We start from the raw sequence: 13,874 nt of genomic DNA on the forward strand, positions 1-13,874 counted from the left end.
GCAGCTATGTTGATCTTAACAAATGCCACTAGATGGATGGCTTGGATATGTTTTGCTGACAGCTTAATGCTCTGAACTAAAAAACTTTACCAAAGAGAATTATTTATTTTAATAAAATGGTAAAATGAGGAAATTACTGCAGATAGCTTATTTATTTTTTAAAATATTTACATTCCGGGCTTCCCTGGTGGCGCAGTGGTTGAGAGTCCGCCTGCCGATGCAGGGGACACGAGTTCATACCCCAGTCTGGGAAGATCCCATGTGCCGCAGAGCGGCTGGGCCCGTGAGCCGTGACCGCTGAGCCTGCACGTCCGGAGCCTGTGCTCCGCAATGGGAGAGGCCACAGCAGTGAGAGGCCTGCATACCACAAAATAAATAAATAAATAAAATATTTACATTCCTATAGTAGTGAATAAGGTTGATGTAAAGTGATTTATGTCACCAGATTAATGGAGGTAGAAACAAATTCTCTTCAGACTTAATTATATTTTCTGGAATAACACATGTTCAATTATTTGTTAAAGGAATATATTCGGGGGCTGCCTCAAAGTAATTTACTGAAAGCAAAAGTAGAAAAATCTATCCAAGAATGTGTTTGCTTTCAATTAAAAATTAGTCTTCTAAATATTAAATCTGTAGCCCATCTGCTTCTGTTTAATCTGGAATCTAATTTGGAAAAATGTGATGACTTTGTGAGTTTATAACAGTAATGGAAGCAAAACAGATAATTGTATTATAATAGAGAGGTCATAATTGTCCTAGAGGCTTTTAGAAATGTCTGCTGGACTACAAAGTCTAAGAAAATCTATTTAAGTGCCCTGGGGTCTTTTCCCAAAATGAAAATGGTTGCTCTTCAGATTGTCTCTGTATTTGAAGTAGTGTTAGAATTGGTTGCCCAGTGAGTGTGGGTTGATTTTAGTCAGAATGTCCTCTATTTCCATTTTAAATGGTTTTTTTTTTACAAGTGGTGTGTAACTATAAGTTTATATTTGTAGATGTTTATGTGACTGAGGACAGGATCAGTGAATCTGCTGGATAATAATATTTGCTAGTATTTATTAAACTCTTACCATGTGCCAGGTTAGAATTACAGGGTGAGAGTTATTTGATGGAGCAAAGGAATCTGAAAGGTCTGATTGAATTTATCTAATAATATAAAAGCTGCTGTTCACCGAGCTCTTCCTTTGTGCCAGAGGTTGAAGTGGACGCTTTGTGTTGTATTTCTGTTACTCCCCAATGTCTTTGCAAAGGAAGGGCCGTAATAGCTGAGGTGCTGAGGCCCATCTGGGAGGCCAAGTAACTGGAGTTGGGTCCTGAGCTCTTTCCACTGAAGCACAACGTGTCTCTAATTATTCTCAGGTGCTTTTTGTTTAGAGTAATTTGTTCTGCGTGTCACCAGTGCTTTCTCCCCAGTTCTCCCACCCACCACAGTTAGGATGAATTTTGTTCGCTAGGACTTCAGACCAATTTGGAAAAAAGTCTGGCTCAGTAGTTCTCAGTCTTTTAAATGAATGCTGTTCATCATTTCCTTGAAATAGTTTGAAGATTTTCAGTTTCCTTTTGTTTGTTGTGACAGATTACTATAGTCAAATTAAACTAAAACTTAAGCTGTTGCAAAGGTTGGGGGTGGGGCTTAGAGGTAAATGGGGATGAGGATGTTTCATTAGCCTTTGTGTTGAAGGATGCTGTCCCCTAAATTATTGCTATAATCCTTCATGAAGTTTATTGAAAATGATTTATTAACTGTAGACAAGGTTGTTGCCAAGAAAATCAGTTTTTTATTTTTAATATATAAATTTATTTATTTAATTTATTTGGCTGCATTGGGTCTTTGTTGCTGCGCATGAGCTTTCTCTAGTTGCGGCGAGCGGGGGCTACTCTTCGTTGCGGTGCGTGGGCTTATTGCGGTAGTTTCTCTTCTTGTGGAGCACGGGCTCTAGAGCGCAGGCTCAGTAGTTGTGGCGCACCGGCTTAGTTGCTCCGCGGCATGTGGGATCTTCCTGGACCAGAGCTTGAACCCGTGTCCCCTTCATTGGCAGGTGGATTCTTAGCCATTGAGCCACCAGGGAAGTCTGAAAATTAGTTTCTTTAGAATCATATTATTCTGCTTTACTGGAAATGAGTTAACTAAGCCTCTAATTAACTTTATAGGGTTGTTGCCCTGTTTGCTTCCCAGCCATTTTTAAATTTATTTATTTATTTATTTTTGGCTGCGTTGGGTCTTTGTTGCTGTGGGCCGGCTTTCTCTAGTTGTGTCAGGAGGGGGCTACTCTTCATTGCGGTGCATGGGCTTCTCATTGTGGTGTCTCTAGGCATGCAGGCTTCAGTAGTTGCGGCACGTGGGCTCTGGGGTGCGTGGGCTTAGTTGCTCTGCGGCATGTGGGATCTTCCCCGACCAGGGATCAAACCCGTGTCCCCTGCGTTGGCAGGCAGATTCTTAACCACTGCGCCACCAGGGCAACCCTTATGGCTAGTCTTAAAAGGCTAGATCACTGAAATTAAATGTGCCTTTGGATTTGGGGTTATGAGTTTGGGTTTGGTATATGAGTTTCCATTCTGTGTTTAACCCCAACCAAGGCATAAGTGTGTCTCATTAATCATGAAAAGGTGTTGGAAATGTGTCTTTTCTGGGAATGAAATAAGTAGATAATCCTTCTTAAGGTGTTACTATATTAGCTCCTCTCAGGCATGAGCTTTATGATCTACCTAGATCTTGTCTGATTCTCACACATTTTTGCTCTTTTGAAGTCCATGCTTTCTATAGATTAAAATTAACTAAGACATGAATTTTCTACCCTTTTAGATTCCATCCTGATATGAATAGGACCATTGTCTGCCAGTGCCATTGTGATTTGATACAAAATGCAAGGCAGTTCTTTCCTCTGTTAGTAGATAATTTATATGTAATGATAAGTCTGATTATTCCTGGAGGCTTACATTCTTTGTTGCACAGTTTAACCTGCTCATTGAGGCTCCATGACCCTTTACCTAGATGACAGTCAAATGTAGTCAGGTAAATAAGTTTCCTTTTGCTTTGTGATAGAGTGAACCTTTACAGTCTGGAACATTTAGAGGACGACTGCCAAGGAACTATTTTCCCTGTTAACTCAGAATTTATTAAGCACCAAACATAAAAAAGAATAAAGTAAAAAAAAGTTTTTGGAGGGGGCGAGGTTCTTCTTAAGTTTGCTACATGTTTTTTTTCTTTCTTAAATAGTGTGTTTTGAACATAATTTATTAATATTGGTTACTGTGTACCCTAAGAAAGTGTTTATTAGCTAACTTTGTCGTAGTTTATAAGCATTTCACCTGCATTACCAGTTCCTGCACCCAAGAATAATATGATTATTGTTTGTTAATCATATGAAATTGGTGGTGGTAACCCTATTTGATATATTAAAAGGTTGAAGTCTACAGAGTAAGTTGCTCAGGGTAGTTCAGCTGAGCCCCTGAGTTGGCACCCAAACTCAGATCCCCAGTCGAGAGTTTTCTCTACCTCACCCACACAGCCATGTCATAGCTTGTTTGCCCTTATCCTAATCAGTGTCTTGCAGCCAGGGGGCCTTTTATGTTCTTTTGTGTCATCTTTAGTTATGAGGTAATGTGTATTATAAATGATGTTACTACTAATTAAAATGCCACTGTGAATTACTTATTTAAGTTTGTGTTGGAGTCAAGGTTATTCCTATACAAATGTGAATTCCATGAGGACAGGGACTACATCTTATTTGTGTACTCCTCTCTCCCCAGTGCCCAGAATAGTGCCTACTGTTTAGTAGGTGTTCAGTAACTATTTGTTGAGTGAATAAAGCAATGAATTTAATTCACTCTCTTGTGTTCTAGTGTGCTTCTTGAGTGGGAAAGAAAGGGAGTTGGGCTTATCCCATAGTCTTTCTTCTCTGCTGCTGCTTGGAGTAAGTAAGTGGTATAAAGATACACTGGTAGTAATCATGATGGCTTTGGAAATGGTTGGGGATTAAAAAAAAAAGTTTGCTCATGGAAGTGTGAATGTGTATATGAGTCTCAGCTGTCACCTGTGTTGTGTTGAGATGTTTGAAATCCATGGGGTTGTAGACTGCTGTTTTTCTCCTCCCTCCCCCTTTTTTTCTTTGCTGTTAAGTTGTTAGCAGTTGTTTCTCACTTTTGTCTGATTCTAGCACCTCCTTTTTAACATTTTATTTTTTTAACTTCAGGTTTGGGCTAGAAAACTAGATAACCAAACCTACCACAAGCGTTCAGCATAGATTTAGATGAGCTTGAATTGAGGGAAGCCCACACTGGCAAAAAACATGGCCTCTATTAGGTGGTCTTAGACATTTGTTTGGGCTGTGCAGAGGCCTTTTCATTTTCCATTCATGCTAGTCTTTTGAATGGGTGAGATTGTGGAACAATAGGGTTCTAGATTGGAGAATTGTTAGTATAGTGTACTATTTACAGAAAGAAGTTGGGTTGTTAAAATACTGTAGAACCAATTAAAGCTCATGATTTTATTTCTGAAATTATTTGGACAGTGAACAGCTACTTTTTATTGTTTACTAAGTCACAGTAGCAGTGTGAAATTGAAATGAGCAAAATTACTTTATGTTGTAACAACGCAAAAAGCATCTCAAGGTAAAGAATTCTATTTGTTACTGACTACTGCCAGTTTACAGAAGGGGTGCCTCTAGATAAATGAGACCTGAGAGTTTGAGAGTTAAACTCTTATGTCATCTGAAATCCAGTTCTAAAGAATGATTATGATTTGGATTTGCTAGAGGTAATGTGCTTTTTCATATTTTGCAGTTTAATATAAGAATATTTATGTACAAGTTCCTTTTTGTAAACTTTCCCATGTAATTGTATTTGCATCACCAAGCATATGGTAAGGACATTTATGAATAAAATATTTAATCAGGAGTTAAAGGCTGCAAATTTAAAAATCAGGCTTGTGTGATTGGACAGTATATGATGTCCAGTTCCTTTTTTTTTTTGGCCATGCCGTGCAGCTTGCAGGATCTTAGTTCCCCGACCAGGGATTGAACCCACGCCCTCAGCAGTGAAAGCTCGGAGTCCTAACCATTGGAACGCCAGGGAGTTCCCTCCAGTTCCTTTCTAAAAAATTAACTCCGAGGTATTCATAGTTCTCTTAGCAGGAAGTAATTAAGATTTAAAAAGGAAATTTTTACTGTCTCATATGTTTGTGTCTCTGCAAAGCACTTTTTACCCAGTTAGTTCCCAGGCACTCGTTTCTTTTGTAGACTCTACAGTGTGCTGCTTCAAGCCATGACATCATGCTTTCAGAAACTTCCTTCCCTACTTGTAAATTTTAGGTTTCCCCAAAACTTTAGCAATATATATCTTCATTTTCAGAAAAAGATCTACTCTAGTCAACTACTATTGTTTCTTATCTTCCAGGAGTTTCCCAACCACTTAACCTCTCTGAACCAAAACAACATTGTTGCTGGAGCACTTGTTTTTAAGGTACGCATAACTTGGCTCTGTAATTTCAGGCCTGTTCATAATCTGTAATGTTTTTGAATTCTTCAATGATTTGTGTGGAAAATGACTTTTACTTCTGGCTATAGTATTAGAGAAACAAGAAATTTTATGCAGTTTGGTTTCTTTTTACTCTTGGGATTTAATTAGAAAGTCAATACAGGGAAAATTGTTGGCAAGAATGTAAAACCTTCTAGCCAGCACTGCCATACACTTTAAATGTAGAGACGTGAACATTTACCACTGAAGTGTTGTGAAACATAACTCGGTCAGTAGCATCTTGGTCATAGAAGCTTTTGTAGTTTGCCTTTGATTTCACAGATTGCTTATGTTAAACTTGGTTTTCAAACTTGTGGAACTAATTCCACATTGTTTTTTGTTGTGAATGAAAACAAGTTCCATTTACCACTGACTGCTTGTGATCATCTCGACCAAAAAAGTTTTACTGTAAGAGTGTTGAGGATTTTACAGTCCTTTGTCAGGACACTGCAAGCATTGACACTGCTTTGTGTTTTTTAGCACTTTCCCTCTAAGGGCTGAAAGCACATGATCATACCCTATCTCTGAGGTGGTAATTAATAGACAAGTTAACCCTTGCTTTCTTTGGGAATAAGGAAATTGATGCATAAGGAATTTAGAGAAGTTATACAAAACTCAAGGAATGGATTTGCATTCATCACACTGAATTCGTGTAATGCTTTTCTTTTCAAAGGACTGAGTAACTGTTACCAGTGCCTCAGGATTCCATCAGTGTTTTAGCTCTCAGATTGCTACAACTGAGGCTTTGTCAAAGAGTCTATTACAGAGTGCTTTGGGGAAACTGAGGCAGCAAGCAGTGGGTTGGCAAGAGTTGGGCATATAATTGCTATCTGAGTTGGGGGTAGAACTGAAAGCCACAACTCAGAAGTTTGACCTGATTTAACACTGTTTGTTGCTACTTAGCAGCAAGGCTGGTTTCTACTTAGATGGCACATGGCTACAGACCACAATTTTTTTTCTTTGAAAGAAAAGACAGTTAAGTGTATTGAACCAAGCTCCTTCTTATTCAAGAATATGTTACACAGTATTACTTTTAACAATCACCAGCAAATCACAAACAGATATTCATTTTGATTTAAAAACACTTCCATTTTGGGAATTCTCTGGCGGTCCAGTGGTTAGAACTCTGCGCTTTCACTACCGAGGGTCTGGGTTCAGTCCCTGCTTGGGTACCTAAGATCCCACAAGCTGCACGGCATGGCCAAAAAAAAAAAAAAAACCCCAAACTTCCATGTTTACAAAAATAATAAGTGTTTGTGTTGAGTTACTTTTAAGAAGTTCTCCTGGGGAACGGAGGAGGGGAACTTGATAACGTTTCAAACCTAGAAAAGAAAATAAGGTTTGCAGCTTGTTAGGCTGCAGAGGTAAATTTTTTTTTTTTCCCCTTTAGTGCACAGTATGGTGTGATGGTTTTTCTATGATGAACAATAATGAATTCTCTTTTAGGAAGTATTTCTTTAAATGGACCACCTAATGGTTACATCTGTGTGGAAAGAAAATCCTCCATTGCCCACTTGGCATTGGGCCAAGTGTGAAGGGGGCTGCAGTCAGTCACTTGTATTGGATGCAAAGGTCTTGAACAGTCTGGGTTGTTTCCAGGCATTATTTTTGGCTCATTTTATTGTCTTGCGAGTGATTGTGCCTCATCATGGCTTTTTGTCCTCTGTCTTTCTCTTGAGCACCAAGTACATTGTGGTCTTTTTTTTTTCTTTTAAGTAGTTTGGTCGTATTTCTTTTCAAGAACCTTTTATTATTGTGTGATTTGATATATGGGCCTGCTGTTGGACATTATTTGCTTGACGTTGACATTGTCTTTTTGGAAATGATTATGTAGGATGATAGTGATTGCCATGTTTCTGTACTTGTGGTTGCCCTGCCTGCAGGTGTTTGGAGTCAGTGAATTGCTGTTTCCAGGGGGCAGGAGATGGTGGATGCTGGTAGGGGGAGGTGAAGGTAGGGTGGTATGGTGGTTGGGGAGTGAGTTCACTTGCAGAAAACATAACCACATTGCAGCTAGAAAGATGTATTGGACAGGGATCTTGGAAGTAAGCGTTGGATGTAAGGGAATGATATGGGTATTTTAGGTGTATTTCAAGGCTTTTTTAGGAAAAGTGGTTTATTCCTTAACTTTGTTGTTGTTGACAAAGTTTCTCTGAGAGTGAAGCCTCTCAGAAGCTATAGAGAACAGATTAATAGACGTACAGTTGGTTGCTTAAAGAGCTCTTGTGTCTTTGAGGAAAAGTTCAACAAGTAGCTTCTAGCACTTGAGAATGTACAATCTGCCATAAAAGGGTTCACACGTAGTAGATGCTTAATAAATTTTTGTTGAATAGTGAATAAATATATCCTAAAATTGCTGTTGGTACTGTTAATATTCTGTCATGGTGAGGAACTGGAATATTCCTTTGTATCTGTGTACCCATACTATATAAGATACAATAAAGAAGAGAAGGGGAGATATTTCGTGCAATGTTTTGGCTATCTTAAAAGCTTGTTCAGAATTGGGATGACTTTCTTATTCCCTCCCTCCCTCCTTTCCTTCCTTCCTGTTTTTTAAAAAACACATCTTGTTTGGAAACATCACTTATTACAAAGGGGAATGATGTGTTGATTGCACAAAAGTATAGATACTTCATTATGTCATGTGTAAATCCTGATAAAGATTAGATATTAAAAATGATCTTCCCTAATTGCTGAAGTAGGTATTTCATACTGCAACAATTTAACAATCTGTTAGTTGAAAGTGATTAGGACTAAGTAGTATTGTAGGTGTTTGTGTAAACTGTTTCTAGAAGGATCTGCCTTTTTGGGTATTAAATCTTTCAGACTGTGCGCTCAGTATGACCCAGTCTTGGTAGATTGATTGCTGAGTTAGGAATATGCATTTTGTGCCTGATCACTTTTTAGCACATCATGTACAATTAAAAAAAATGCTTTTATAGAGGTACCCATAATTATCATCTCACCCCTTATAATGTCGTAGTTCTTATATGTACTCCACAAATTTAGGATTTGAGAACAGGATGAAAATGTTTTCTTGAGTTGGTTTCTCAAGCTCTTCAAATAGGAAAAAACCCAGGAGATGAAAGGTTCTCGTCTGTGCTGGAGGCAGGGAAATAGCACAACACGGGCTTAACAGTCAAGGTGTTTCCAACGCTGGGGAAAACTGGAGTCTCTGTGTTTCAAACTTTTCAACCTAATTTTACTGTGTGTGAAATATTGTTCTTCTGTAAGAAGATTCTAGTAAAGCATTTTAATCTCTTTTAAGTCCCTAATTTATCTGATGGAAAACAATCCTTAAAGACAGGTGTAAAGGAAAAGATAAGTTTTCATTTAAGGATTTAATCTCAGTATGGAGCACTGTTGAGCAACAGGTTCTAAATTTATACAGAAGTAATAACTCTGAAATTCTGTGATTCCCCTGAATGCTTCTGTGAACTATATAGATAGCAGTAATGAAAAACTTTATTTGTTCTTTGAATTATGTGAGTAAACCATATATTTCCCCCCATTTATAGCTATGATAGCTGCCTGGCTTCTCTTAGGGGAGGAGCATCTGTTTGGGTAAAATATTAGCATCAATGTTTTAGAGCCTTTTGAGATGAAAAGGGGGTTTTCTTTTCCTGTCTGAGAATATAAACTGCTTAATACATTAGTAAGGTTTTATTTTGTGGATTCGTATTATATATGTACTAGAAATAGCATGCTTGCCCCTCTACCCACTAGATACTAATAGGTTCTGCCATCCCCCAAATGTGACAACCAAATAATGGCTCCAGATATTGTCAAATGTCTTTGGGGAGCAAAATTGCCCCCTCTTTAGAACTACTGCTTCAGATTCTCTTTTCAGGCTTAAAGACACATAGAAATGTTAAATTAGTAAATGACTAAAAATGAGTACTGGTTGTTGAATTTTTATTGGTCATATTGGAAATTAAAAATTTGTAAAATACAGATCCTTATTTAGGAGGGTTTAAAAATTTTTTTATTTGCAGTTCTGAGCTACTGCTTTCAATCAGTTGTTTTAAAGACATAACTCCTCCAGGTGTACCTGGGGTTAACATTTTTGGGGCAGTTTTAATTAATAACTTGTTTGTTCCCTTTCTCAACTTCTAGAAAACCTATGAATTTATGTCTGTGACTGGAAATGCTGGCAGTGGGCCTGCTGTAGAGAACATTAGCCAAAAGAGATCCCCTTGGGCCCCACCCTTTCTAAATTTAGTTCATTCAGTCTCAGACTCTCAAGAGCCACCCAGGGCAGAGTTGGGTTGTTCCTTCTGGATGCAGGTAGACTCTGGAGCAAACACTTTGCTTTTGGCTTATGTGTTGACCTGTGACCTATGGTTGGTGTTGTGAAGTTGTGAGTATACTCTTTAGAAAAATGCCCTCAAGACAGAGTTCAGAAAGAGAGGGAGAGAGTGAATAAGAGAAGGAGGGGGAAGATTGAGAGAGAAATGTTTATATTTTGGCAGCTGAATGAAATAAGAACAATGAAACAAGGTCATAGCTGACTTCTGAAAGGTTCTGGACTTGTTTCTTGACACTGGCAACTTATCTGCTAAGACCATTACCTAGATCTTCAGTGCATCTCCTCTGTTATTTTGTTCTGACTTCAAAAGTAAGCAAGGAACAACTGCAATATTGGAGAATTTTGTTGTATAAGGTAATGTTTATGCCTCTATTAACCAAAGTCATAGTTTAGCTGAGGTTTGTTTTTGTTTTTTGTCTTGTTTTGAACTTTGTAGTCCTTTTTGCTCTCAGCAAGAGAGGGTGTGCCAGGACTCCTCAAGTAACTTAATTGCTCTGGTCATTCATCTCTTTCTAGAGGTCCAGCCTTAATTAAAAATCATTTTGAGACTTAAAAAAAATAAAGTAATAAAAATTACTCTATAATAGAACTTCTAATTTGTTAGCTTGCTGGTTTCTGCTTTGGTTGGCTTTTTCTATTCCTTGTTGCTTACTGGTTATTTTTGAGTACTTTTGATTTACTTAAACATTTTCAGCTTTTTGAACTATGACTATGAAAATGAGCAGAACTGTCCTTATTTTTGACTTGTGAAGAAATTTAAATGTATTTAGGATTAATGCCTTTGGAACTTACAAGATGCAGTAAACAATCTCTGCTCCGCAAGCTCTACCCCCGCAAGCCACACTAGTAAAATCGTCTGTCTGAAATCTGTTCCTCTCTTCTTCATCTTCTCCGCTTTTGCTTTTAATGATAGAAATACTATAGAATGTTCTTTGCTATTCAAATGATTTCTCAGGATCATGAGCATTGATGTGGGTGCAGCAATTCTTGTTTGGGATCTGTAAATAAATGAGACTATCTCAAACAAACCTTGTAGGAAAACAAAGAGATCTTTTACCATCATAAGGAAAAAGAAAAAGGAAAAGTGAGGAATTCTTCTCTTTCTTCAGTCAATGTAAAGGAAAGCTCTGAGGTTGCCAATCTGAGCATATGGCCCTAAAATGGAAGCAGTGTTTACATTCACCTGTTAATGGTGTTAGAAACCCAGTTTGCTTTCAGTTTCTTATCATTTTGAAACCAGAAACCTTTACCATATCCCATATACAATGGGAAACCTCTTCATATTTTTTAATTTGCATTTTTGAATATAAGCTATAGTTTATAATTCTTAATATTCAACAATAAATATTATCATACCATGCCGATTCTCTTTGTAAAATGAACATGCGCAGGGCATGTGGGTATTGTAAGTCATTTAAAAACACTATGAGAAATTCACAAGGCTAGTGAACCTTACTGTATACCAAGGAGAGACACATTTCTAATACATCAACATAGCTACGTACTAAACGGGGCTATTATCATACTTCAGTAGGTGACACCAATTTTGACTGAATATTGGCAATTACATATCTCCTCTATAATTTATCTTTTTATTTTCTTTCCCTTACAACTTTCAGGTAGAACTTTAGACTTCATAGCACTGAATTAACCTGCACTGAAAGCTGTTTACCTGCAGTTGTTCACTTTTGTTGAAAGTGACCATGTCTCAAGTTCAAGTGCAAGTTCAGAACCCATCTGCCGCTCTCTCAGGGAGCCAAATACTGAACAAGAACCAGTCTCTTCTCTCACAGCCTTTGATGAGTATTCCTTCTACTGCTAGCTCTCTGCCCTCTGAAAATGCAGGTAGACCTATTCAAAACTCTGCTTTACCCTCTGCATCTGTTACATCCACCAGTGCAGCTGCAGGTAAGCGTATGACTCCAAGTGTCTTCTGTTTCAAATGTTTTCTTAGCCTGTTTTCTGATCTGATAAGTAGATTGCAGATGTAGGGAGCTCTCACACACATTTACCTTCAAGAAGCAGAAGAAAGTATACCACCCACGCTTCTTTATCCCAGATATAGAACACACTTGGTTGTATATTGGGTTGATGGAGGCCTTTGACAGACCATTTCAAAGTGTAAGAAAGAAAATTAGAAACTAAACTATAAAGGCTTGTCTATTATAAAGTGGTAGCTGGCAGAAAGAATTGAACAGTAAATACCACTTTGGATATTCATTGTTATATGGGAAAATTCTGCTTTTATAATTATTTCCCAGAATTGATTTGTAGGTGTAAGCCTCCTTTTTGGATGTCTATAAGATTTTTCCCAAGCAAGGGGGCAGGCAGATTTATTGGAAAGCAAAAGAGTGTGTTGGCATTTGATAATTTTTATTTTGAATAAGTAAGTTTAAATTGAGATTCCAGAGGTGGCTAAGAAATCATAGTGAGGACCAATTAGAAATAGAACAAAGAAGCAGAGATTTTTTTTTTTTTTTTTTTTTTTTTTTGCGGTACGCGGGCCTCTCACTGTTGTGGCCTCGCCCGTTGCACGGAGCACAGGCTCCAGACGCGCAGGCTCAGCGGCCATGGCTCACGGGCCCAGCCTCTCCGCGGCATATGGGATCTTCCCGGTCCAGGGCACGAGCCTGTGTCTCCTGCATCGGCAGGCGGACTCTCAACCACTGCGCCACCAGGGAAGCCCAGAAGCAGAGATTTTTAAAAAAGAAATAAGTTTAGAAGCATTCAAGTTTAAATATTAGGAAAAATGAAATAAATGTGCTCATTGATCAGGAAAGACTTGAAACCTCTGGGAAAAAACCCCTAAAAACAATATTCTGCTCCCCAAACCTCCCCTTCCCCCAAGTTGCAAAACCAATTAAATGGGGTGTCAGCATAGGTGTCTCTATACTAGAGTCACCTAATAACAAATTCTTTTCGACCTTAAGCCTGACAGTTTCCCTCGCATTTCCTCCTCTTCCTTCATTGTCTCATTTCCTTTACTTTGTAAATCTGTTCTTAGAGTGTTAGCTTGTCCCACTCTCAGCAGCATGGCATCTATCATGCAGCTACCTCTAGACTTCCTTGGACCGGCTCACCAAATAGCATTCTTGACTTGTCATGGTCCCCTAGAGATTCAGTGTTCCCCATATTTGCCATTTGAATACCATCTTAATAGGAAATGGCACAGACTATTTCAGTCCTCTGGGATTTATTGCTTTTTCTTCTAATGTGTTCTTATATCCACATTTTATTGACTTTATAAAACTCCCACCCACCAAGGCCATTTTATTTTACTTATAATTATCAGAAATAGATATGGTCTGAGGATAGCAGCCTCTGGAGATAAGACTAGAGGACGCCCTAGGAATGAGAACTTAGCTGTGTGAAAAGGACAGTCGTTGTTTGAGAAATGGTATTGGCATATTGAGTTTTTATGCAATAATGAACAGGGTACAGCTGACAGCTGTTGCGGTAACGAGTGTGTGTGTGTCTCTGCTCAAAAGACCTCCTTGTTATTCCCTTGGTTATGATAGCAGTGCTTCATCTGATTTCAAATCCTGTGCTTGCCATGGTTTAGTTATTCCTCTGACTTGTATTCTCTCTCTTTTGAAGACACACCCCCTCCTAGGTTACCTGGCTTCAACTGGTTCAGAAAAGATCCCAGCTGTGTCTTCAGATCCGTGCCCCCAGTGTGGTTTGCAGTATTGCATCACTGCTGCTTTAAATCCTTAGACCTTCAGCTTGTTTTCCCTCTTTTTTCATATCCCTGGGAGAGCTGCAGTCTTAAATACTGCTAGTTGACTTCAATGCTCTTACGTTATTTTTCAGTTCCTTCTAACATGGCACACCCCAAAGAGAAAACCCCAATGTGTCTTGTGAATGAGTTAGCCCGTTTCAACAAGATTCAACCTGAGTATAAGCTTTTGCGTGAGCAAGGTCCAGCTCACCGTAAGGTAAATATTGTCCATACTGCTTGTGCATTTATAACCCACTAGGAATGTTTTCTTTCTTTTTATACAGTTGCAAGTGGTTCTGTGATGCAAAATACATATTTTCAAACTGCTGA

The 13,874-nt window shown here is 38.4% G+C and overlaps 1 protein-coding gene across 18 annotated transcripts in view; it reads left to right on the forward strand.

Moving 5' to 3' along the window:
• Nucleotides 1–13,874, forward strand: part of STAU1 (staufen double-stranded RNA binding protein 1) — a 90,606-nt gene that overhangs the window by 34,718 nt on the left and 42,014 nt on the right. For 5 of the 18 annotated variants that reach the window (XM_082643971.1, XM_082643969.1, XM_082643984.1 and 2 more), the window contains exon 2: nucleotides 5,395–5,460. The exons of 5 other annotated variants lie outside the window; for them this stretch is intronic. Coding sequence is in view for 7 of the 13 variants with exons in the window: in XM_082643968.1 (XP_082500094.1) it covers nucleotides 11,527–11,731; nucleotides 13,637–13,761 (330 nt within the window). In the remaining 6 variants the exon portion in view is untranslated. Of the gene's footprint in view, nucleotides 1–5,394; nucleotides 5,461–11,442; nucleotides 11,732–13,636; nucleotides 13,762–13,874 lie in introns of those variants that run through there. 8 more of the 18 variants (XM_082643968.1, XM_082643978.1, XM_082643979.1 and 5 more) reach the window with 4 other exon arrangements.

The sequence above is a fragment of the Mesoplodon mirus genome (genome assembly GCF_964341445.2).
Source record: "Mesoplodon mirus genome assembly, chromosome: 15".
In the NCBI taxonomy this organism is placed as follows: domain Eukaryota; kingdom Metazoa; phylum Chordata; class Mammalia; order Artiodactyla; family Ziphiidae; genus Mesoplodon; species Mesoplodon mirus.